A 27,010-nucleotide genomic window follows, 5' to 3' on the forward strand; every position below is an offset into this window, starting at 1 on the left:
TACTAAGAGTTCATATTTGGCCATAATATGCGTCGTACTGAAACGTTTCTTATTGCAAAGTTTCAGACAATTCAGCCGACAAAAACCCCCATGCCAAATTGAATCCTGGAAGTGCTCAAGCAGTTCTGCACACTATTGCATTGATGAAACAAATAGTTTATCTAAGAACCAGCAATAATTGTGTATGGTATCAGGAGTATGTAAAGAGACTGCTTTCGTGAATCTGGCCAACACATCTTCTAAACTGTCAATCTGATAATCTCTATATCTGACTGATGAATCCACGAAAAAGGACGATTGAAAATTTCCTCACAACATTTCGTCACGAATCTTCTAACAGAGATCCGTCATGGATCTCTTCTTGAATTTCCTGTGGATCTAAAAATCAGAAAAAAATCTTTCATTAAATACACTGGAAATCGCCGATTCGCTGATGATTGTACAAGAATTGTTTGTGGTATTGTTTCACCGAAGATTCCGAGAATATGCCTAGGATATTTGGAACAATAGGCCAATTATATTTACATAAACCCAACAAACATCCGATAGTATGTAATCCAGTGATTTTCTTATTATCTTGTTACAAATTCGACAAGGATGTAATCAGGATTCCTCGAAGCACACTTCTTCACAGGTTTATCAAGGATTCGATTGGGAACGACCATCTCCCAAAAAGTTTCACCAGATATCCAAGTATTTTTATAAAAGATTTCAAAACGGCTTCAGATGAGAATGAATCACAATATGAAGTGATTGAAACATTAAAGGATCCCGGAATTAGAAAGGCTGAATAGAATTGTCAGCACAACCTACAACATACCACAAGCGGAAATGTGTCGGGATGAGGATTGATGTATCTTGAAGTTTGAAACAAGAAATGATTAAAAGGTGGAAGAAGAACTACGATGAACACCTGAGTTACGTTGAGGCAGAGCATCGAGATGGCAAGAAGCATGTCAGTTTCGGTGGATAGCTGCAAGGTCGGCCTTGTGGATGGGCAGTCTGCAATAGGCCATATTTTAACGTCAACTATCTGTAACTGATAAATCGACTGTAAAATTTGTTCAGTAATTTTTGCCAATTGTTTGGAATTGCCAAAAAAAAAAAGACTGAAAAGTCAGTAAAATTTCTCGCCAAAAACTAGTAGTTCATTATGATGCAGTATATAATAACATTCTAGTTTCACCCTGGTAAATGGTAATAATCGAGAGAGGGTTTGCAATCGTAGAACGATTTCCGCCACATATATGTCTGAATAAGTTCCATCGGATATTTGATTCCTTTGAAAATTTCAAAATCCCAAAATCCCATAAGAGTTTTAGTTGCATTAATTCTGGATTCCGTTTGAAATGCTTGTAAATATCTTGTTAATTGCAGGATGATTCCTGTTCTAATCCTGGAAAGATTTGAATCAAAATTCTTGAATAGTCACAAACTTGAAACTTTTTTTCAGAATTTTTCTAAGATCTAGATTATGTTTAATGTAATTTGGAATATTCGGAAGATGATATTCGGAGTTCTGAACTCCTTCTACTATTTCCCGGATTTTTTTAGGACTCCTTCAGATTTTAACCTGGATTTTTCCAAAGAGGCACACAGAAATTAAATTTATCAAACAAATATTTCCGAAATCATTTGAATCCCTCTACAAATTCTTTGAGATTTTATTTTCAAGAAAGTCCTAATTCCTCCAAGATATTATTCAGTGATTTGTCCATCGATTTCCCAGGCATATCCTCCAGGATTCCCGGTCAAAACGTGTTCTAAAACTCAATCTTTAACTTCTCCAGAAATTTCAAGGGGTTTCCTATAAAATTGTTTTCCTGGATTTATATACGACTTTAACTTTTCTTTAAAGATTTCTTCAGCAATTGCACTAGAGGTTCCTTTCAAAATTTCTTCAGAAATCCCTTCAGTAATTCTTTGAGAGTTTTTCAAGTAAGTCTTGAAAGTTTTTTTTCCATGAATTCTTCCAGGAATGTCTCCAGGGAAATGTCAAGAAAATTTTTCTGAAAAATAAACCCGAACAACATGTTAAGAACATCCGTAAGATATTTCTTAAACAAAACAGTAACCTCTAAAAAAACGATTCTACCCCATTACACCGAATCCCATTACCCCGAATGTCATTAACCCGAACGCCATTACCCCGAATTCCGATATGATGGGGAAATGTCATCAATATCATAATGTCAAGACAATTGTAAATTCGGGGAAATAGCATTCGGGGTGATGGAATTCGGGGTAATGGAATTCGGGGTGATGGCATTCGGGGAAATATCATTCGGGGTAATGGGGTAGAATAAAAAAAAACATGTGTAAGTTTTAAGGATAAGAATCGAACTCACGACTCCCTGATCTCAAAAAAGAAGATAGAAAGCGTTGTGTTTGGATGGGCATATAATTCTTCCGAAAGAGGAGCTCTTTGGGGAAAAGGACCACGTGATTATTGAGCTGAAACCAAATTCAGGTTAACTTCTGCGTCCACGAGTCCTCTCGTGGCGTAGGGGTAACGCGCCTTAACTAGAGATAAGGGAGTCGTGAGTTCGATTCTCACAGAGAAGACGTGTTTATTTATTTTAATTTCAATTTGTTTATTTAATCCAATTGCAAAGTATATGTAATGTTTAGTTTTTGAAGATTGCGTGAGTATTTTTGAGAAATTTTAAAAGATTTTTTTTGGAAATAACTGCAGGAGTTGGATGAAGTACTGAAGAAATTTTTGCAGGGTTTCTTAAAAAAACATAAACATTTATTTTAAACTCCAGAAAAAAACTTTTTTGGATTTCCTTGGAAGAAATTCTTTACAAATCTTTGGAAGATCTCCTAGAGTAACAACCAACTGGAGAATTCGGTTAAAGGATTTGTGAAAAAATATCTGAAGCAAATTGTAGGATAGTTTTGAAAAAAAAAAAAAATAAACAAAGTAATACCTGAGGAAATTACTAGAGGTAGTAGCTTCGGAGTTCTCAACAATTTCCTGGAGCAAATTCTGGAACAAGGAGGAATCGCTGGAAGAATTTCTGGGAGCATTAGTAGAGAAGTCTCTAGAGTAATTTATGGAGAGATCCCTGTAGGAAACCCTGAAAGTATTCTGAATAAAATCACTATGATCATTCCTGAAGCTTTACCTAGGGGAATCATTCAAAGGTTTCTTTGGAGTCTATACAATTTTGCATCAGGATTCAATAAGGAAAAACAGATACTTCAGATACCATTTCGGTTAAAAACAGATACTTTAACCTTCCAAAAATAAGAGACTTTTCAAAGACTTGCATTAAAAAAGAAACCAAATCTCTAAAAATAAACGTACTACAGGTCGGACTCGATTATCCGGTGACTCGATTATCCGGGATTCGATTATCCGGAATTTTAGACTCGATTATCCGGAATATGTTTTTGATGTTCAGTCAAACCTCTTTTTGCGCTCACTTATTTTACGCTCCCTCTTTTTACGCTCGAAATTCCAAATAACGCCTCTTTTTAAACTCCAAAAAATCCATTTACGCTCCTGCCTGATAACGACCCACGAGAACTAATTTAGTAGCGTATTTTTGGAACGGAACCGACGAGCAGATGCCGGAAATCGATGTCTGATGCCGTTTTGGAATCCAAGATAGCGACTTCCGGTTTGAGAAAATCACTTAAAACCCACTAAATTTGGGTATTTTTGGAACGGGACCGATGAGTAGATGCCGGAAACCGATGTCTGATGTTGATGTTAATACTGATTTGTATTTATCAATCAACTAGAGTTTTAGGAAATTCAAAAATAAATGGAAGAAGGTAAATCTTCAGCTTTCATTTCGTCCAAGAAAATTGAAAATCGGTCAAGTGGTTCAAAAGTTATGATTTTTAAAAAATTAAAATTTTGCAAAGTCGCGATTTTTCTGGTCACCTTATTTCGGAAATGGTCATACTAAAAAAATCCAAAAACACGTGTATCCTTATTCCGGATAAGGAACAATGTAGCAAATTTTCACGGAATTCGGTGACCCACTCGGTTTTTTAGGGAATGGCTGTAAGAATAGATGAAGTTTCAATTTGAAAACTAGAAAAGCCACAGTTAGAATAATTGGAGAATACCAATTTGAATACCTGATGTACTACAATTGGAATCCTGGAGAGATTACTGCTAGATTCCTGAGAAATCTTGAAAAGTTTTTAGATGGATTCCGATAATAATTTTAAGAAAAATCCAGTCAGATTTCTGCGACGATTACGATGGAAGTATGGGAAGATTTAAATCATAATCCTTAAGAGATTTCAATAAGGGTGTCCGGCCATTTGGCCGAACGCCGTTTGGCCGAATGCCATCTGGCCGAATGCCGTTTGGCCGAATTACTAACAAAAAATAATCCAATTGCATCAACACTGATGTGTAGGATTCTGAAGCGTGGTCCAATAACTGTGATAGATGTGACTTGTCAATTCAGGACGAAGTTGTGAACTTCACACCGTTTCAAGACTCTAAGCTGATGATTGGTTCGTTTTTGGGTTATCAACGGTGTGCTGAAGTTTAAGATAATTTCCAATTATTTCATCCGAAATTTTTACTTCTTTCAAACATAGGCTATTCTTTCGAGTTCTTCTGGTTTCATTACTATTGGCAAATATTTCGCTTATATTTTGATTTGGAATTGTACCTTCTTTAAATCATCGGCAGTTCTTTGTGGTTATACTGATCTAAAGATCATTCGCAATACATTTGCTGATGCTTTTATAGATTTTTTTTTATTCGTTTGTCAAAAAGGCTGTTTTTTCAAGAGCTATTGTTCTTTAAATCAGTTCTTCGTAGTTGTACTAATATAATAGTTATTTGCATTACCGTTGCTTATATTTTCATATGAGATTTTTCCTTCTTTTTACCAAAGGCTGTTCTTTCATAATTATTGGAATTAAGGCGTTAAGAACGTATTATAAATGTTCTTAGAGACTTATTCAAAACAGCACCAGGATTATTAGAGATGTTATTCTCTTCCAAAATTAAGATTGCTACGTTTGAACTGAACTCTGCACCGTTGTTTGCTTGAAGCCGTAAATCACTTGACTCGGCGTACACTCACGGCTAAGAAGCTAACTGTTGATTTGATTGCTAGAACCATAAAATAATATTCTAAGTACGATTCTTGGGGAACCTAAGCAAACCGATCCTGCAGAAGGACGAGTAAGTCGTAAACCGTTTTAGTCATTTTCAAAAGTTGACTACAAACGCAATGAGAAAAACCACAACTGGCAGCTGTTGCGGCTAGTAGAGAAGTGAATAGTTGCTTACATTAAGGATGTTCTTCTTTCAGCTCTGACTGTTGCTTGGACTCATAATGATGATTTATTCTTCTTCAAAAATAAGCTAATCTCCGAAATTCAACTTTGAAATTCATTTCAATTACATGCTAACTGTTACCGTTACCTATTGTTTCAATTTTCGGCCAAACGGCATTCGGCCAAATGACCCTTTCGGCCAAATGGCGTTCGGCCAAACGGCATTCGGCCAAATGGCGTTCGGCCAAATGACCCGGAACCTCAATAAGAGTCCTGGAGAGATTGTAATCACAATGCTAAGAGTATTTCAGTTGAACACATAAGCAAATAACTATCGCATTGCAACCATAAGCCTTAGATAATTTCAGCTAAATTACTGAGGGTATTCCAATATGTTTTAAAATCTCTTAAATTTAAATTAACTTTGGCTTGGCTAATTTGGCTAGAACTTCAACCAGAATCTTGAGTTGAAATCCTAATAGAAAATCATGCATACTCATATGCTCTAGAGGAACCTGGTTGTTAATGCAGCTTTATTAATAATCACGTTTATCCCACAGAATGTTAGGCAACGGTCCATGTTCATCACCCTATACCGTTCTGATGAACCAATGCAAGAGAGTGTTTTGACCAGAATCACCTATCAAAAGTGCATCCATTCTCACCCATTCCAGTGCGAACCCAAATCCCACCCATCCATCGACCAGCTCCCATTTCCGCGTGGGAATCAATAAAAATTGGTAGCCCTTTTCGGGAACCCCTGCCTAGTTATTAGCACTCCGGCTAGACAAGTTTGGCAAAATTGCCTTTTTCGCTGCCAATTCCAGCAATTGAACCGGCCTAAATGATGATAGTTTCGCATGAGTGTGGTTGCGTACACCTACACACATTCCGGATACGCGGGGAAAACTATCGACCTTTATGCAGTTCATCGAACGCAGTATTTGTGTATCAATATATGCACTCATTGCTGGGGCCTTTCCTAGCCTAGTGGTAACGTCCGCGACTGCAAAGCAAAGCCATGCTGAAGGTGTCTGGGTGCGATTGCCAGTCGGTTCAGGATTTTTTCGTAATGGAAATTGCTTCGAATTAAGTATCACCGATCTTGCCACACGATAGTAAAGAGACAGCTCTCAGTTAATAACAGTGGAAATGCTTTTAGAACGCTATGCTGACGAAATGCCACGAAGAAGAAGAATTCATTGCTGGCCCCTGATGCACCGATTTGAGCCAACCCGCTTCGAATATGCTCAATTTATTAGCGACGATGATGATTGGATTTCGCACATCCCTTCCACTGCAATGCCCGTCTGAGCTGAAAAGCTCAAATCGATAATCACAACACTGTATCGCGTTAGACCGTTCGTTTTATTTCACATCCCAAAACGCAAATGCCCTAACTCTTTTCGCGAATGTGCTCCTTGGCGGACTTCATGGCACACCGGAAGAACAGATAGGACTTGCGGCACACACTGGAGGTCAGTTCCTCCTCTGGAAGTGCATCGGTACAGGCCGTCGTAGCCGCCTGATGTTCATCGAATCCATCCTTATCGTTCAGCTGCTCCCGGACCAGATCCCAATTGGTTCCGGTTTCGTCGTCGTAAAATCCACTCATGATTCCGACGCACCGAATCAGGCAGTTCATCTCCTCGCTGTCGGTGTGGAAGTTCTTCTGTTCGGCCTTCTCGACGGTTCCGGACGAAGTTTGAAGGATTTTGGAGCACTTTTGCCGGAAGACACGGTAGTCCTCTTCGGTGAAACGGACCGCTCCGGACAGGTGGAACAGCTAGAAGCAAGTTGTGGGAATTCAGGACTGAGGTCACACGTTTCAGACAAGTTACTTACGAGTCCAACAAGAAGAAATGCTGCTACAAACGGCTTCATTGTGTGAAACTTGGAACAGTTACGGAAGAACTGAATGCAAATCTCAACATGGCAAGACGTATTTATTGCCTTTGATGGAGGTTACGTCCAGAACAAGCTTCCATCTGACAAAGGGATGTCAGTGGTTATCAATTCAGGAATTGATAAGTAATCAGCTCAATAGAGCGTATGCAAACTATGAATTATTTTTAATGGTCAGCTTGTAATATAAGCCATTTGCTTACAACAATAAAACTTAAACAGTCTTCAACGGTTTCATTCAATGTGTTTATATGAGATAGAATGTTTCTGACGGAATCCTCACCGGACTGCATATGGCGAACAAAATAATCTCCGGATTCTGACCCAAAATCTAGCTTTATCATTTTTTTATATTTTTCTCATATAGTAGAGGTTGAAATCTTTCTGATGAAGCCAAAAGATCTCTGTTAGGGCTTTTCGTTATTTTGTTATAATTTTTTATAGCTTAGGTAGTCCACTAATGGCACCGGCACCCTAGTAGATGAATGTTTGACTTTGTTTTTATACTAAAAACTAAGTTTGGATATGGGGAAAAGCATGGTTTAATCAACTTTTTCGTCAACAGATGGCCAATTTTAAAATAGAGTGTTGGATCCGTTGAATCTGTTGCATGCTCCTTGTGGGCGAGCGATGGAATCCGGATCCATTGTGTCCAGTTTGCGATGCGCGGAAGAAAAAACGAAGTGTGCCGGTGGGAGAGTAAGCGAAAAGTGCCGCGATCGGTTAGTTCTGTTTGATCTTTCGACCTTGACGCTTGCTCCTACGGGGGCCAGCGACGAGATCAGGATCAAACATGTCGCGCGTCGGTCTAGTAAGTGAAAAAGTGGCGTGATCGGTTAGTTCTTTTTGATCCTTTGACCTTGACGCTTGCTGCTGGGCAGTGCGTCAAGAAAGCTAAGTTTTTTTTTCCTTTTCGGGTCGCGCGCCTTTTTTTTCTGAGTGCTTTTATATAGCCGAGCAAACGGCTGCGAGTGGATTGTGGCTGCACAGTGAAGGATATAGGATCAATTGGTGAGCTCGTTTCATGCTACTATTTCTAATCTATAAAATATGTATGACTGCACATTTAATCGTTACAATTGTGGGACGTAAATATGAATTTTCAACAAACTATGAATTGTTCGTCACTGTGAGTGTCGACACAAACTCTGATTCATGAATTATTTATGTTTCACATTTTTTTATTTTCAGAACACCCCTTTTTACCTTTATTTTTGTAATTAAAGAAAACTTTGAATGGTTCGACACTACAAGTGTAGACTTGCGAAAAGTTCACTTTATTCAACAAACTTTGGATGGTTCGCCACTGTAAGTGTCGGTATAAGAATAAGAGTGTTCTATGATGTTCCAACCAATCAAGTTTTTTGTTTCTTTTCAAATAAGTAAAATATAATAACACATGCTTTCGTCCTGACAGCTGTAGGAATGTTACATTTAGGTATTTGTTCAACAAACTTTGAATGGTTCGTCACCTAAAGTGTCGGCATAATTTTCCACTACATAGAAATTGTTCATATCAAATGAAAATATTATATTTACAAATAAGCATGGACATATCTCACAAATCATTATTTATCATGGTCTAATCGCTTATCAAAGTGAATCCTGTGACCCAACGATCCTTCCCATTAACAAACGTCCCTCCCAGTAACCTTTGTGGAGATGCAGAGGCAAACACGGTCTCCAAATAGCAAAGGTTACACACTAACATTCCATCCCCCAATCCCACCTGACTGCAAGGACGTGGCCGGCGCCGTAATTGACCCTGTATAAATAGAGGCACTGAATTATGCACATTGAAGAAGATTATGGCCAATCCCAGCCAAACTTCTAGTTGATTCTTTGTGCATTTTCACTGACTTCGGTCAATCACGGAGTGGCAACCATTGATATGTGTAGTCAGTCTAAGCTAAGCTAAGCTAAGCTAAGCTAAAAACTAAGTTTGGATATGGGGTTTTTGCCAGCTATTTGAAAATCTGGATCAATGTGCGCCGTGAAGCTAGTGCTACTTTAGGAGCAGAAATTAGAAATAGTGCTACTATAAGCACATCTGATCCACTCAAGAACTAAAACATGGACCTTGAGTAAACCTTGAAGCTCTTCGTAGAATATGAATTGATATTCATCAAGGAACACGAGAAATGCTACCTGGAGAAATTGGTGTTAGCTGTCTCAAGATGATTTTTTGGAAGATGTCCTTGAAGATATTCTCAGATGCACCCGTGAAGCATTATTAGTGAAATCGCTTAAAAAATTCAATAGGCAAAAAAGTTCGTACAAACTCCAGAATGAATTTCTGAATGTTTTTTTTAAACATTCAGAAGAAAATGTGGAGAAATACTTGTACCGTTAGCAAATCTAAAACTAATATTTGGAGAAAGGCCCGGACCGTCTTCACGAGGAATATCCAGAGAAATTATTAGATGGACCATAAATAAAGAGCAAAACTAAAGTTGTGATCCTTATCAAAATCGTTCTGAGATTACAATTGGATTCTTTGCAATATCACGACTGCAATCTTTTGAATTTTTCATTGAGGATCTGCCTGGAATCCTCCCACGATATCAATTGGAATTAGTGAAGGGTTCTGGACAATTTAAACTCCAACTTTAATTTTTTCAGGATGTTTAACTAGAGCTTCAAAACAATGGTTCCCTTTCATTGTATTTGAAATCTTCAAAAATCCGAATGTTATTCGAACCAAATTCACGATATTTTAGAGAAATTTGTTTCAATTATTATTTTTTTTCTAAGAACTTTTTGGTGCAACGAGTAAGTGGAATTAAAAAAAAAAACAGATAACTGTTGCAAAATATCCTGGAAAAATCCCTGGTCGAAAAGGAGTCTAATAAATTTAGGAAAGTCGGAAAACTATATGGAAATGTGAAAAAATATGTTTTTCTTGTAATTTGTTCAAAATTATGTAGCAACTACTTTCAAAACAATAATATTCAAAATTATTCTATTTTTTCCGAATTGTTTGAATCGTTCAATCAAAGCAAAAATGAAAAATTAATGGCCGAATGAAATTTAAAAATATATTCTACATCATTTGTTAAGAACTTTATTGAACCTAAGTATCAAACTTGTTAACTCACTTTTAAAAACAGCAATCAAATTTAAAAAATTTCCAAAGAAATCACCTTTAATAATTTTTGGAATACAACCCGAAAGAATAAAATCTTCTCGATCTCCAGTCATGTATACAGCCATTCCATGAAAAACCGATCTAGTGGGTCACCGAATTCCGTGAAAATTTGCTATTTTGTTCCTTATCCGAAATAAGGATACACGTATTTTTGGATTTTTTGATAAGGGGGACCATTTCCAAAATACGGTGACCAGAAAAATCGCGATTTTGCAAAATTTTTATTTTTAAAATAATTATAACTTTTGAACCGCTTGACCGATTTTCAATCTTTTTGAACGAAATGAAGGCTAAGGATTTTGACTTTTCAGGAAAAATATGAAATTTCTCAAAAAGTGTGTTTTTTACATGGAAAAACTCAATAGTTTCCGTTTTTCGTGTTTTGAAGGCCTCGGGACCAAAGGGGCTATTGCTGTTCTCATTTTTTCTTGAAAGTTCAGAAAATTTTACGTTTACTGTCAAATTTTCAGCGATGTATGTTTTTTAGTTTTTGAGATATATTTTTTTGAAAATAAAAAAATTAGTCATTTTTCATCGGCACACACTGTAGATCTCAGCGCATTAAATTTTTAATGTTCAAAAAAAATCATAACTTTTGAACAGCTCAACGGATATCTAATCTTTTTTTATGGAATAAAAGCTTAAGATTTCAACTTTTCAGAAAACATAGAAAAAATAGAAAACTTTGAAAAGTTATTTTTTTTCCATTAAAATATATGAAATTTTCTAAAAAACAACTAGAAATTTTTATATTTTTTTCACGTTTAAACATATTTTTATCAGATTTTTCGAATTTGTCTGAAAAGTTGAAATTTTAAGCTTTCATTCCATAAAAAAAGATTGGAAATCGGTTAAGCTGTTCAAAAGTTATGATTTTTTTAAATAAAAAATCTAATGCGCTGAGACCTACAGTGTGTGCCGATGAAAAATTACTGATTTTTTATTTTCAAAAAAATAAACCTCAAAAACTAAAAAACATACATCGCTGAAAATTTGACAGTAGACGTAAAATTTTCTGAACTTTCAAGAAAAAATGAGAACAGCAATAGCCCCTTTGGTCCCGAGGCCTTCAAAACACAAAAAAATGGAAACTATTGAGTTTTTTTTTATGTAAAAAACACATTTTTTGAGAAATTTTATATTTTCCTGAACAGTCAAAATCTTTAGCCTTCATTTCGTCCAAAAAGATTGGAAATCGGTCAAACGGTTCAAAAGTTAAAATTTTTTTAAAAATAAAAATTTTGCAAAATCGCTATTTTTCTGGTCACTCTATTTCGGAAATGGTCACCCTAATCAAAAAAACCAAAAATACGTGTATCCTTATTTCGGATGAGGAACAAAATAGCAAATTTGCACGGAATTCGGAGACCCACTAGATCGGTTTTTCATGGAATGGCTGTATAATGACTACCTAATACTCCCATGAATTTTGTGCCCCTGGAGAAATCCCAAAAAAAACCCTTATAGCAAATTTTAAAGGACCTTCATAAAAATTTTTGGAGAAACAACTTCTTGTAAACTGTAAGACTCCTTAAAAGATTCTAGAAGTGTTGATTGATATGAGTTCCTTCGCAGTATCAAAAGACAAAGGACACCACCTTCCAAGTGATCTTAGAAAATTTTTTAAAATATTCTGAGGAGAATTTCTGGACAAATTAGTTAAGGACTTTCTAAAGTAATTCCTAACGTAATTTCTGGAGAAATAATACTTGGAAGAAGACTTGTTTAATAAGAAGTCTGCTGAAAAAGTGCTTAGAAGTAAGAAGGAATCTTATTTGAATTGAAACATGTATGAGTTCGATTCGAATCTTCTCAGTATCCAAACTGTAATCCTATCAACTATCAAATGCTTTCAGAATTTCAGCTAGCACTCATAAGAATTACGGACTCGTAGCAAGATTTAGAAATTAACCCTCTAATACTCAACCTTGCGTTTGAACGGGGTACCTTTTGGAATTTTGTGTAATTTTTCTTAGCTCAGAAATCAAAATGATTTTAACTTCTGGAACAATCAACCTATCAAAGAAGAAGAGTCTGGTGGAATAATTTCAAATCAATGTTTTCGTTAGTAACACAGAAAACAAAATATGTTCCAGAAAAAATGTATATTTTTTCAAATGCTGCAAAAACTCAAACTTTTTTTTGTAAAAAATCGGTACCCAGAAGAGGTTTCAAGAAAAAATTGCGTTTTAGATCAATATTAGACAGCGATAAATGGATACCTACTCATATTAAAAATAAAAATTTGAGTATAAGAGGGTTAAGTCAAACCGAAATTAAGTTCAAAAGTTTAACCCGGTTTACTTACATTTGGCATCCAAAGTCCACGGTAGACGACTCCCCCTAGAGCGTTACGTGGAGGCCGCCTATGACCTTTCACATTTCATTTGGACTGGACTATTTCATGAAACACCATCAATCAAGTGGCTGTATTTATAGGACACAAAATGAGCTCTTTTTGATGCATTTTCCATTAGTTTTCTAAGCTTTTCAGGAGATTTTGCGATAATTTCGGTAAAATTGTATGTCTTTAGCTCGTCAATGTTCCAAAAATCGCTGGGTTACACTTTGCTTTTAAAAAAGATGAAAAAAAATGGGGTGGGTAATGTCTGTTACATCTCCGCGGGTTGACGTAGTACTACTATGGACACAACTTCGATCAATTTTGGGTGAGACTCTAGTATGTTTTATGATAGATAGGTGCTGTGATTGGGAGTATTCAAGTACGTTATGGTTTTAACCTCATCGAACGAGGAGGATTTCAAACAGTGCGCCGTCAATATGTGTCCGTGTTCTTCGAATTCAACAATTCATTCGGCCCTTTTCAGGGCCAACAAATGTGTACTAAAGTGTTATTTGTTTGTGTAGTATTTCCTAATGTGTTTACCACATACTTGCTATAATATCTTAATTCATCTCGTAGCACCCTACAATATCTGATTTATTACGAATAATCTATAATTCTGTAATTTGGGGATGTTTCCGAGGACGCTGTTGCAGTGTCGTCGGGATACAATAACAGCATAATGCTCATCTTGTACATGTTGAAATTTTAAGCTTTCATTCCATAAAAAAAGATTGGAAATCGGTTAAGCTGTTCAAAAGTTATGATTTTTTTAAATAAAAAATCTAATGCGCTGAGACCTACAGTGTGTGCCGATGAAAAATTACTGATTTTTTATTTTCAAAAAAATAAACCTCAAAAACTAAAAAACATACATCGCTGAAAATTTGACAGTAGACGTAAAATTTTCTGAACTTTCAAGAAAAAATGAGAACAGCAATAGCCCCTTTGGTCCCGAGGCCTTCAAAACACAAAAAAATGGAAACTATTGAGTTTTTTTTTATGTAAAAAACACATTTTTTGAGAAATTTTATATTTTCCTGAACAGTCAAAATCTTTAGCCTTCATTTCGTCCAAAAAGATTGGAAATCGGTCAAACGGTTCAAAAGTTAAAATTTTTTTAAAAATAAAAATTTTGCAAAATCGCTATTTTTCTGGTCACTCTATTTCGGAAATGGTCACCCTAATCAAAAAAACCAAAAATACGTGTATCCTTATTTCGGATGAGGAACAAAATAGCAAATTTGCACGGAATTCGGAGACCCACTAGATCGGTTTTTCATGGAATGGCTGTATAATGACTACCTAATACTCCCATGAATTTTGTGCCCCTGGAGAAATCCCAAAAAAAACCCTTATAGCAAATTTTAAAGGACCTTCATAAAAATTTTTGGAGAAACAACTTCTTGTAAACTGTAAGACTCCTTAAAAGATTCTAGAAGTGTTGATTGATATGAGTTCCTTCGCAGTATCAAAAGACAAAGGACACCACCTTCCAAGTGATCTTAGAAAATTTTTTAAAATATTCTGAGGAGAATTTCTGGACAAATTAGTTAAGGACTTTCTAAAGTAATTCCTAACGTAATTTCTGGAGAAATAATACTTGGAAGAAGACTTGTTTAATAAGAAGTCTGCTGAAAAAGTGCTTAGAAGTAAGAAGGAATCTTATTTGAATTGAAACATGTATGAGTTCGATTCGAATCTTCTCAGTATCCAAACTGTAATCCTATCAACTATCAAATGCTTTCAGAATTTCAGCTAGCACTCATAAGAATTACGGACTCGTAGCAAGATTTAGAAATTAACCCTCTAATACTCAACCTTGCGTTTGAACGGGGTACCTTTTGGAATTTTGTGTAATTTTTCTTAGCTCAGAAATCAAAATGATTTTAACTTCTGGAACAATCAACCTATCAAAGAAGAAGAGTCTGGTGGAATAATTTCAAATCAATGTTTTCGTTAGTAACACAGAAAACAAAATATGTTCCAGAAAAAATGTATATTTTTTCAAATGCTGCAAAAACTCAAACTTTTTTTTGTAAAAAATCGGTACCCAGAAGAGGTTTCAAGAAAAAATTGCGTTTTAGATCAATATTAGACAGCGATAAATGGATACCTACTCATATTAAAAATAAAAATTTGAGTATAAGAGGGTTAAGTCAAACCGAAATTAAGTTCAAAAGTTTAACCCGGTTTACTTACATTTGGCATCCAAAGTCCACGGTAGACGACTCCCCCTAGAGCGTTACGTGGAGGCCGCCTATGACCTTTCACATTTCATTTGGACTGGACTATTTCATGAAACACCATCAATCAAGTGGCTGTATTTATAGGACACAAAATGAGCTCTTTTTGATGCATTTTCCATTAGTTTTCTAAGCTTTTCAGGAGATTTTGCGATAATTTCGGTAAAATTGTATGTCTTTAGCTCGTCAATGTTCCAAAAATCGCTGGGTTACACTTTGCTTTTAAAAAAGATGAAAAAAAATGGGGTGGGTAATGTCTGTTACATCTCCGCGGGTTGACGTAGTACTACTATGGACACAACTTCGATCAATTTTGGGTGAGACTCTAGTATGTTTTATGATAGATAGGTGCTGTGATTGGGAGTATTCAAGTACGTTATGGTTTTAACCTCATCGAACGAGGAGGATTTCAAACAGTGCGCCGTCAATATGTGTCCGTGTTCTTCGAATTCAACAATTCATTCGGCCCTTTTCAGGGCCAACAAATGTGTATTAAAGTGTTATTTGTTTGTGTAATATTTCCTAATGTGTTCACCACATACTTGCTATAATCTCTTAATTCATCTCGTAGCACCCTACAATATCTGATTTATTACGAATAATCTATAATTCTGTAATTTGGGGATGTTTCCGAGGACGCTGCTGCAGTCCCGTCGGGATACAATAACAGCATAATGCTCATCTTGTACATCCCTTATCAAGACATCAATTTCATGTAACCTGTTTCCCAGGTCTGGAAGCGGCTAAATAAGCTATATGAAATTGGTATCTTGGCAAGGGATGCACAAGATGAGCTTTATGCTGTTATTGCATCTCGACGGCACTGCAGCATCGTCCTCGGAAACATCCTCAAATTGCCGTATTGTCAATTATTCGTAATAAATCAGATATTGTATGATACTACGAGATTGATTGAGAGAGTATATAATTTACACATTAGGAAATATTACACAAATAACTCTTTAGTACACATTTGTTGGTTCCTTCGCTATCGATGTCTGTGCCTGAGAAGCAACGCCAGGTCAGAGCAAGCTGATCTGTTACTTGATGAGATGCGATCCAAGCGGAGAGTGAAAAGCAAAAGACATCAACTTTTCTCTGGCAGATTTGCTTGAAATCAATGTTCTCTTTTAAAACAGTTATTAAACTATTTGGACAGGTATGTGGGAATCAGTTAGTAAACGACATGAACGTTTGATGCCCTGTCTTTCGATTGAGGTGCTAATGAAGGAATTTCGTTAAGCCAGCAAAAAGTTATAAATGTTTAAAATATTTCATGCCAATGTAATTTTGAAATTCCAATTTCAAAAGATGTAGTCCTACGTCAAAAAAATAAGTAAGGGGAGTCAAATCAGGATCCTCAAATTCAAATCAAATATCTTTTCTTTTTGACATCTGACATACAGGGCACAGAGTCCTAAAGCCCTGTCCCAAATTTAGTAGCAAACGCTTAAGTTTAGGCCAGAAACACATGTTGAAACACATGTTTACTCAATTTTTGAATGCTTTTCGTTGGTTTACGGTCAAAAAATATGTTTTTCTGATTTGTGAGATTTTGTCACACAGCTTGGTTTAAACTCAAATTTTGCGTGTATTTTGTTTTACGTGTCCCTTCAGAACGGTGAGTCGACAACAAGGAAGGAGCGTTCAACACAGCTCTGGTCCTCACAAGTTCCTACCTCACGCTTCCACGGGTCAAACGATGACAAAGACCGCCAGCTAAGGGTTGCGTACTTAGCTGGTAGTGCAGCCTGGGCACTGTTGTCCTTCTGACATCAGCTAGATTGAGGAGGTACGTCTCGAGCGTCTGTTCACCAGGAGGTGCGGCTCAAACAGCGTCTGTTCTGATATCCAGCGGCTGAGCAAGAAATGCTGAATCGCGCACAGCTAAATCCAAGGTGGTAGCCCCATCAGCGCGATCGTCCTAGTGTTAGTTGGGACGTTAAACAGAGCTGGCACGATGGCGCTCCGGCGAGACAGGAGTGTTGGCGTAGGCCCAATAAGCCACCCGTAAAAAACCGTATTGCGAATAACATAGGAGATAACACGACCCGGAACAATCGGCAAAGACCCACGCGACGAAATAAGGATTACGATTGGAAACTTGGAACATGGAACTGCAAGTCACTTGGTTTCGCAGGTTGCGACAGGATAATCTATGACGAACTACATCCCCGTAACTTCGATATCGTAGCGCTGCAGGAACTTTGTTGGACTGGACAGAAGGTGTGGAAAAGCGGGCATCGAGCGGCTACCTTCTACCAAAGCTGTGGCACCACAAATGAGCTAGGAACTGGCTTCATAGTGTTGGGCAAGATGCGACAACGCGTTATCGGGTGGCAGCCGATCAACGCAAGGATGTGCAAGATGAGGATAAAAGGCCGTTTCTTCAACTACAGCATCATCAACGTACACTGCCCACACGAAGGGAGACCCGACGACGAGAAGGAGACGTTTTACGCGCAGCTGGAGCAGATTTATGACGGATGCTCGCCGCGTGACGTGAAAATCGTTGTTGGCGACATGAACGCACAGGTAGGACGAGAGGAGATGTACAGACCGGTGATCGGGCGGAACAGTCTGCACGCCGTATCTAACGACAACGGCCAACGATGCGTCAACTTTGCAGCCTCTCGTGGTATGGTAGTCCGAAGCACCTTCTTCCCCCGTAAAGATATCCATAAGACCACCTGGAGATCACCCGATAACCTAACCGAGAACCAAATCGACCACGTTCTAATCGACGGAAAATTCTTCTCTGACATTACCAATGTTCGCACATACCGCAGTGCGAATATAGATTCGGATCACTACCTAGTTACTATATGCATGCGCTCAAAACTTTCGACGGTGACAAACTCGCGTCGAAGCCGAACGCCGCGGCTTAACATCGAGCGGCTACGGGACTCAGAAGTAGCCCAAGAATACGCGCAGCAGTTGGAAGTGGCCCTACCAACGGAAGAGCAGCTCGGCGCCGCCACTCTTGAAGATGGCTGGAGGCACATAAGATCCGCCATAGGTAGCACCGCAACAGCAGCACTAGGTCCAGCGGCCCCGAATCAGAGAAATGACTGGTACGACGGCGAATGCGAGCAGTTGAAGAATGAGAAGAATGCAGCATGGGCGAGAATGCTGCAACACCGCACGAGAGCGAACGAGGCACGGTATAAACAGGCGCGGAACAGACAAAACTCGATCTTCCGAAGAAAAAAGCGCCATCAAGAAGAACGAGATCGCGAAGCGATGGAAGAGCTGTTCCGCGCTAAAGACACACGGAAGTTCTACGAGAAGCTTAACCGTTCGCGCAAAGGCTTTGTGCCACAAGCCGACATGTGCAGAGACTTTGACGGAAATCTTCTCACGAACGAACGTGAGGTGGTCGAAAGGTGGCGGCAGCACTACGACGAGCACCTTAATGGTGATGTGGCCAGTAGCGGAGGTGGCACGGAAATAACTTTGGGAGCACGCGCGGACGACGAAAGACTTCCGCCTCCAGATCTCCAAGAGGTAGAAACGGAGATTAGACGGTTGAAAAACAACAAAGCCGCTGGAGTGGACCAACTTCCTAGCGAGTTGCTAAAATACGGTGGTGATGCACTGGCAAGAGCGCTGCACTGGGTTATTTCCAAGATTTGGGAGGAGGAAGTATTGCCGGAGGAGTGGATGGAAGGTGTCGTGTGTCCCATCTACAAAAAGGGCGACAAGTTGGATTGCGCCAATTATCGTGCGATCACAATTTTGAGCGCCGCCTACAAGGTACTCTCCCAAATTCTATGCCGCCGTCTATCACCAATTGCTAGAGAATTCGTTGGACAATATCAGGCAGGATTTATGGGCGAACGAGCAACAACGGACCAGATATTCGCCATCCGCCAGGTGTTGCAGAAATGCCGCGAATACAATGTACCCACACATAATTTATTCATCGATTTTAAATCGGCCTATGATACAATCGATCGAGAACAGCTATGGCAGATTATGCACGAATACGGTTTCCCGGACAAACTGATAAGATTGATCAAGGCGACGATGGAGCGAGTGATGTGCGTAGTCCGAGTATCAGGGACACTCCCGAGTCCCTTCGAATCTCGCAGAGGGTTACGGCAAGGTGATGGCCTTTCGTGTTTACTGTTCAACATTGCTTTAGAGGGTGTGATAAGAAGAGCGGGGATAGACACGAGTGGCACGATTTTCAGAAAGTCCGTTCAGCTACTTGGTTTCGCCGACGACATTGATATCGTAGCACGGAACTTTAAGACGATGGCGGATACGTACATCCGACTAAGGGCTGAAGCTAGGCGAATCGGACTGAACATCAATGTGTCAAAGACGAAGTACATGATAGCGAGGGGCTCAAGAGAAGACACGGCACGCCCCCCACCTCGAGTTCATATTGACGGTGATGAAATCGAGGTTGTCGAAGAATTCGTGTACTTGGGCTCACTGGTGACCGCCGACAACGACACCAGCAGAGAAATCCAGAGACGCATCGTTGCTGGAAATCGTGGCTACTTTGGACTCCGCAGAACGCTCCGATCGAGCAAAGTTCGCCATCGCACGAAGTTGACCATCTACAAGACGCTGATTAGACCGGTACTCCTCTATGGGCACGAAACATGGACCCTACGTGCAGAGGATCAACGCGCCCTTGGTGTTTTCGAACGGAAGGTGTTGCGGACCATCTACGGCGGAGTGCAGATGGAAGACGGAACGTGGAGAAGGCGGATGAACCATGAATTGCACCAGCTGCTGGGAGAACCAACCATTGTCCACCTCGCAAAAATTGGGAGGCTGCGGTGGGCCGGGCATGTCACCAGAATGTCGGATACCAACCCGGTGAAAATGGTTCTCGAAAACAATCCGACCGGCACAAGACGACGTGGTGCGCAGCGAGCAAGATGGGTCGATCAAGTTGAGGACGATCTGCGGACCCTTCGCAGAATGCGTGGCTGGCAACGGGCAGCCATGGACCGAGTCGAATGGAGACGTCTCCTACGTACAGCAGAGGCCACTCAGGCCTTAGCCTGACTGGTAAGGTAAGTAAGTCCCTTCAGAAATATCAAGTGGGAACAACTCCAGTGTTAAAATGTTGAGCCCCTGTGGCGTTTTTGTCTACTAAGTGAATGTCAAACATGATGCCACGGAGCGCCCTCTTATTGAAACAAGTAACCGACAAGACCATTTAAACGAATTTGAGTCAACATCCAGAGACAATCTCGGGACCAACGAATTCACTACAGTAATGTCCCGATTTTGTAAGGCCCATGCTGAATTTAGGGTTGACAAAATCGGAAAAGAGCTAAAATCGGGAAAATAAATTTGACTGGTTTCAAGTTGTATTTTAACTTAAGGACTTGGTCTTATGATTTTGTTAATATAAACATTGTGTTTTTTACTTCAATTGTCTATGTACCGTAATCCAAGGTAACATTGATCAGTTTGATGAATAATTATTGAAAATTTCAGATTTCAAAATTTTGGTCTTAAGATGATTGTCCAGACGTGGTCAAGGTCATAATTGACTTTATGCACCCAATTTTGCCAGTATAGACGAGCTTACTCTGTTTAAAATAAATATCAATTTTAAGGCTGACAAAATCGGGCAAAATGGATGCTAAAATCGGGGGTAGACAAATTCGGGTCAAAAAAGGTGCCAATATCGGGGGTAGACAAAATCGGGGGCTGACAAAATCGGGTCATTACTGTATAACTTTTTTGTCATAAGTGACTATCTTGAGGATGGGATCCGATCCCATATCCTCGGCGTGAGTGGCGTGTGTTCTAACCACTATACCAGGTCCGTCTCCATGATATTTTCGAGGATATGAGTGTTGAGTTAGCACAACTGAAAGACTATTTTCAATATAAAGCGCCACTATTTTAGTGCATTTTTTCGGTTTCGGTTATTAATGATTAAAATTGTATTGAATTGACGTTTCCAAAATATGTCTAACCAAATCAATCGGTAGATAAATTTTGAAGTTATTCATTGTTTAAATACCGACTTAAAAGGTGCCGAAAATGAATTTGAATCGAACCTTAAAGTGGTGAACGTCATCTCTGAATCACCCCTAATCGTATGGGCTGAAAATATGTTCATCGCATTTGACAACTCGGTCAAAGCAAACTTCCAACGCCGGAATGGCGGCGGCAACAATCGTTTTTCACTGTTTAGTCGTTTGCCGTAAACCACCCGTCATCAATCTCCCCGTTTTCGCTATTTGGGTGGATATGTATGTATGTGTTCATGATGAGAAAACAAGTTAGACCCGTGCCACAAATGATGAGAAAAAGTTCATTTCCTTCCCTTTCAGTTCCCGGACATGACAGAGACAGAGGCGTTGAGGAGAAGAGACCTATATTGCTAAAAAATCGATCACCACATGCTGCGCTTCAGGGACGCGATTGAGAGAAGAAAAAAAAAACTTTGCACTTCGTTAGTATTCAGTAGACGTTTGTTTGGATCTGAGGTTGGCGGGCTTCTTCGGGAATCTGGCACACCACGAAGGCTCCAAAGTGGTGCCTCCACTCGGGTTCAGCAATCAACTCGTTTGTTTCCGGGTTTTCTTTTGACAGGGCCGAAAATCGGTGCACAATCGAGGTATACTTGTAGGCGCGCGATGATGGTGAATGGTATGAATCTAGGCAGAACGGTTCGTTCCAAGGGATCACGGTTCTTGAACAATTTACTATTTTTTCTGATTAATCGCAAAACTCGAATCCGATGGAAAAGTTTCCATTAACAATCTATCTCTTTTGATCTGGAATACTGAAGGGAATGCAGTCTGAAATCCCGAAAGGGATTCCCTCTGAAATCCTGCAAGCGATTCCATCTGGAGTCTTGAAAGGGATTTCATCTGATATTCTGAAAGAGATTCCGTTTGGAATCCTGAAAGAAATATCGTTTGAAATGTTGCAAGATATTCCGTCTGGAATCCTGCGAGAGATTCCTGAAAAGGAATTCCGTCTGCAATCCTGACATTGATTCCATTTGGAATCCTGACATGGATTCTATTTGGAATCCTGAGAGGGTTTTCATGTGGAATCCTGAGAAGAATTCCTCTGGAATCCTGAGAGGGATTCCGTCTGAAAACCTGAAAGGTATTTCGCCTTGAATCCTCAGAAGAATTCCGACTGGAATCCTGAGAAAGATTGTGTCTAGAATTATGACAGTTTGGAATCATGCTAGGGATTCCATCTGGAATTCTGAGAGGGATTCCATCTTGAATCCTGAGAGGGATTCCTTTTGGAATCTTGAGAGAGATTGCGTCTGGAATCCTGAGAGGAATTCTGTCTGAAATTCTCAAAAGGATTCGATCCGAAATCCTGAGAGGGATTCCCACTGGCAACCTGAGAGGGATTCCGTCTTGAATCCTAAGAGGTATTCCGTCTTGAATCGTGAGAAGGACTTCGTTTGGAATCCTCAGAGGGATTCTGTCTGGAATCCTACAAATTCCGTCTGGAATCCTGAAAGGTATTTCGCCTGGAAACCTCAGAAGGATTCCGACTGGAATCCTGAGAGAGATTGCGTCTGTGATCCTGCGATAAATTCCATTTGGAATCCTGCGAGATTTCTGAGAGTTATTTAGTCTGAAATCCTGTCAAGGATTTCGTCTGGAATTCTGTGAGGGATTCCGTTAGAATTCTGCGAGGGATTTTGTCTTGAAGAGGGATTTCTTAGGATATCCTGAAGAGGGATTCTGTCTGAAATTCTGAGAGGGATTTCGTTTGGAATCCTGAGAGGAATCGCGTCTGAGATCCTGCGATAAATTCCATTTGGAATCCTGCGAGAATTCTGAGAGTTATTTAGTCTGAAATCCTGTCAAGGATTTCGTCTGGAATTCTGTGAGGGATTCCGTTAGAAATTCTACGAGGGATTTTGTCTGGAATCCTGAAGAAGGATTTCTTCGGTAATGCTGAAGAGGGATTCTGTCTGGAATTTTGAGAGGGATTTCGTTTGTAATCTTGAGAGGAATCGCGTCTGGAATCGTGAGAGAGATTTCGTTTGGAATCCTGAGAGGGATTGCACCTGGGATCCTGCGAGGGATTCCATCTAGAATTCTGAGAGTTATTCAGTCTGAAATCCTGTCAAGGATTTCGTCTGGAATTCTGTGAAGGATTCTTTGGAATTCTGCGAGGGATTTTGTCTGGAATTCTAAAGAGGGATTTCGTCTGCAATCCTGAATAGGGATTCCGTCTGGAATTCTGAGAGGGATTCCGTCTAGAATCTTGAGAGGGATTCCGTTTGGAATCCTGAGAGGGATCGCGTCTTGAATCGTGAGAGAGATTTCGTATGGAATCCTGAGATGAATTCTGTCTGAAATATCCAAAAGGATTTCATTTGGAAGCCTGAGAAGGATTGCGTTTGAAATCCTGAGAGGGATCTCGACTTGAATCCTGAGAGGAATTCCAATTATAATCCTGAGATCGATCCCAAATCCTGAGAGGGATTCTGACTGGAATCCTGAAAGGGATTCCGTCTGAAATCCTAAGAAGGATTATCTCTAAAATCCTGAGAGGGATTCCGTATGGAATTCTAAAAGGGTTCCGCCAGGAATCTTCAAAGGGATACCATCCGGAATTCTGAAAGAGATTCCGTCTTGAATTTTGACGGTGACTCCATCTGGAATCCTAAAAGGGATTCCGTTTGGAATCCCCAATGGTAGTTCTGAACGAGAGTACTGAAAAGGGATTTCCTATCAGTTTTTGTTTCTTTTTATTGAGATACTGCTCAAAACACCCAAGAAGGATAATTGGCGAGTTTAAAGTTCAAAATCACTTTTGCATTTGAATTGGCAAAACAAACATGAGAACCAGTACCGTAAAATCGGGTGTAATTGATCAGTAGGGTGAAATTGATCATCGTATCACACGATTCTATTTATTCGTAATGGAGCACAAATATCAATGTAAGTTGCAGCAAATGAACGTTGTTTGTCGTAACTATTGTCGAATTGTGTGTTGTGAAGTTTTTTGCGTTAAAGATTGTTTATTACTATGAAAATAACGTAAAATTTCAAAATCATGCACGGTGCAGTATTGACAAACACGTATGAACTTCTATTAATAAGCAAGGATTTGAACATGACATAAACCTGAAAGTTTGTGAGGATGCTTGAGATATATCTCCAAACCAGATTTCATCACCAAAACTCGTACCAATTGGCTCATATGGTTTAAATAATTGAATTTCTGTTAGATATCATTGAATTCCTTTGGAAATTGCAGACATTTAGGCGTTTTCCTCGTTGTTCTTGAAATTTAACTATTCGTTATTCATATAAATATTGCATTGTTAAGAATTTTACAAGCATATTCGGATTCAGGGAGCTCAAATTTATTATATAGAGTTGTTTTGGAAACTAACAATAATGGTATTGACAAGTGATCAATTTCACCCCGAAATGAGTTCCTCTGATTTTTTATTTTAGAGGTATTTGTTAACACTCAAATGACATTTGTTAGAAAATTTCGGTACATAAGTCGATGAGGCTCACCTTCGTACTTGTTTTCCTGCATTTAGTTGTTTGGCATTGTTAACATTATAGAAAACAGACTAGAAGAACCGTGAAAAATGATCAATTTCACCCGAAATTACGGTAGCCGTAGTAAAATTTCCTAATTTTCCGCATCATCAGGTGCTGACAAGCGTGAAAGGTGACACCTATTTCATGGTTTTTGCAAAAGCAATTCAGATAATTGCTTTTGCCAAGTATAAAACAGTTGACGATTTGTAGTTTCACTAAACATTCGTTGTTTTTTCCATCAATCGAAACCATGTCCGCATCGAAGCTTACTCTGACGCTGCTAGTCCTGGTGGTGGCCCTGGTGGCCTTCGCCAGTGCCCAATGGCCCCCGGTGAAGTCCGGTCCCGGTGACAAACGGTGCTACTGCTTCCGAACGTTCACTCCGGTGTGCGGTACCGACAACAAGAACTATCTGAGTCTGTGCCATCTGCAGTGTGCCAAGCATTTCTACGAGGTTGATGTCAAGAGCAATGGGCTGTGCCCCGGGGGCAACGATAACATCGTTCTGGGGGATATTGATCCGAGTGCTTTCCCGTGGAGTGGCTGAAGTAGGAAGGTGCTGGTGAAGTGAGGTGAACACGTAAAATCATAGAAAGTGAATCTGTTTTCAATTATTTTGTGTGTGTAATAAAATGGTTCTTCGACACGTTTCACATAAAATATCTTTTATTTTGTTAAATGGAAAAACTTGTTCTGAACTTTCTCTGTTTTTTTTTTGTTCAAAATTGAGGGTTTTTGGTGTTGAACTTAAGCTTGGTCGCTCGTGGTTGCTACTCCAGTATCGGTCACGGTGACGCGTTACAGGTAGTTTTTTAGTTGATATTTTAGGATTCCGAAATTAATTACGCTTAGCTTTCCTCCCTGAGGAATTTATCTAAATATTCTTGACGGAAAGCAATCAGGGATTGAATAATGTGCTAATAATAAGTTTTCTGATGTTTATCTTGAACTTGTCGTAGAATGCTCCAAGGAAATCCTCCAAGAAATCTTCTATGAGTATCTCCAAGTAATCTTACAAATTGTCGATAGATTATCAATCAGATTCTTAATAATAATATTCCTGAAATGTCTGCTTCCTAATAATGTTCTGTTGTCCCAAAAAATGGTTGAGGAATTTTGAGAGGCATCCTCAGAATTTCTGGAGAATTTCCTAAGTATATTAAAAAAAAAAAAAACTAGGCGGACCTATAAGAAAGATCCTGATAAAAATCCTGAAGAAAGGCGTACAGTGCATCCACAATTAAGAATCGTCCACAATTTATGAATCAGCTGACTTTAAATGAGTTTTGTGATTCTGGTTTAATTTTGAAATATTAATATCGACATAATTCCTTATAGATCTGCTGAGTTTCTTTCGAGTAAATTTATCTAAAAAATCATCGGAAAATAATCTGAAGGGATCTTTGATCGACATTTTGAAGGAAACTCAACAAATACAGATACCTGAAAATTCTACCAATTTTTCTATTGTATGTGTCAGAAATATGTTAAGGACTTTGGACCATTGTAGTTCAAAAAATTATTAAGAAATGGATGCAAGATTTTTTTCAAATGTTAAAAAATGTCTCAGACGTTGATTCAAGGATTAAGCCAAACCCCTCTTAACCCACGATTTCGATTGATTTTTTCTATTGCTTGGGCGAATGGTACTGAGATACTTCGAGTACTTCGATACTTCGAGTACTGAATAATATCTATATTATTGTATTACGTATGAAATCATTCTCCAACTACCATGGCACAATAATCTCCTCCTTTAGTTCTTCACGAATCTCCTTCGAATATAGATAATGTTTTGAAAAGTGAGGGCAAAACTTTATATTAATTCTTACAGGGATTTTTTCCTCTTTTATTTGCGAGGAACCCCGCGAGAGCCTCTAGAAATTTATCTACAATTTTGTAAGAATTTCGCTAAACAATCTTCTTTGCCCAGAAACGCATGAATCATTTTTTTCAGAAATTCTTTTCGTAACTCTACAAAAGTTTTAATGAGTTAAGTTCGCCATTAATGACAAAGAATGTTGTCATAATTTCTTTGTAAGGATTTGATGAATTTTTAATTTCAAGGAGCTTCTCTCTACTGACTGAGATTCGAAATTTTAAATTGTACCGTTAGTAGAGTAGTTCAAAAAATCGGGTATGGTCCACACTGTTCATTCGATTCTAGATCAAATTGTGAATGTCCTCCCAAAAATTGAGCTCATTATGATAAAAATTGAGACTGCACAATCATTTCAAAGTCTGTATGATAATTACTATTAGAAAAGCAAGGAATTCATTCAATCGGGCATAGTCTATGTGTTCTTTAGATATTGTCAGATACATTAGTTATAACTTTCCCCAAGACCGTTTTCAAATCGGACGTCTCAGCAAGTACCCATCATAAATTTCCATACAAATTTTGAAGGGCTTGTGCAGTCTCAGTGTTCATCCAAATTAGCTCAAATTTTGGGAGGGCACTCAGAAGTTGATCTTGAATCGAATGAGCGGTGTGAAGGAGAAACTATTCTTTGCCAAACTTGTATGTGTCCCGTACAAGATTAAGATTATAATGTGTAGGCTTGGTAACATTTTTGAT

The 27,010-nt window shown here is 38.8% G+C and overlaps 2 protein-coding genes across 8 annotated transcripts in view; both read right to left on the reverse strand.

The window, feature by feature from the left end:
* The window catches only part of LOC5564596 (neurogenic protein mastermind), a 426,767-nt gene that overhangs the window by 56,562 nt on the left and 343,195 nt on the right, over positions 1–27,010 (reverse strand). The gene's annotated exons all lie outside the window — the stretch shown is intronic.
* LOC110677777 lies at positions 6,612–7,224 on the reverse strand. The gene is made up of 2 exons (XM_021849175.1): positions 7,108–7,224; positions 6,612–7,048 (listed from the first exon to the last, which is right to left on the reverse strand). Exons 1-2 carry the CDS (start codon positions 7,144–7,146, stop codon positions 6,659–6,661), a joined length of 429 nt encoding a protein of 142 aa, XP_021704867.1. The 5' UTR covers positions 7,147–7,224; the 3' UTR covers positions 6,612–6,658.

This window comes from Aedes aegypti, chromosome 3, assembly GCF_002204515.2.
Source record: "Aedes aegypti strain LVP_AGWG chromosome 3, AaegL5.0 Primary Assembly, whole genome shotgun sequence".
Lineage (NCBI taxonomy): Eukaryota > Metazoa > Arthropoda > Insecta > Diptera > Culicidae > Aedes > Aedes aegypti.

Bases quoted from the DNA above. Each gene is read 5' to 3' on its own strand.
- LOC110677777 (XM_021849175.1), bottom strand. From the start codon at position 7,146: ATGAAGCCGTTTGTAGCAGCATTTCTTCTTGTTGGACTC. The intron at 7,049-7,107 runs GTAAGTAACTTG...ACTTGCTTCTAG, and splicing joins CATTTCTTCTTGTTGGACTC to CTGTTCCACCTGTCCGGAGC.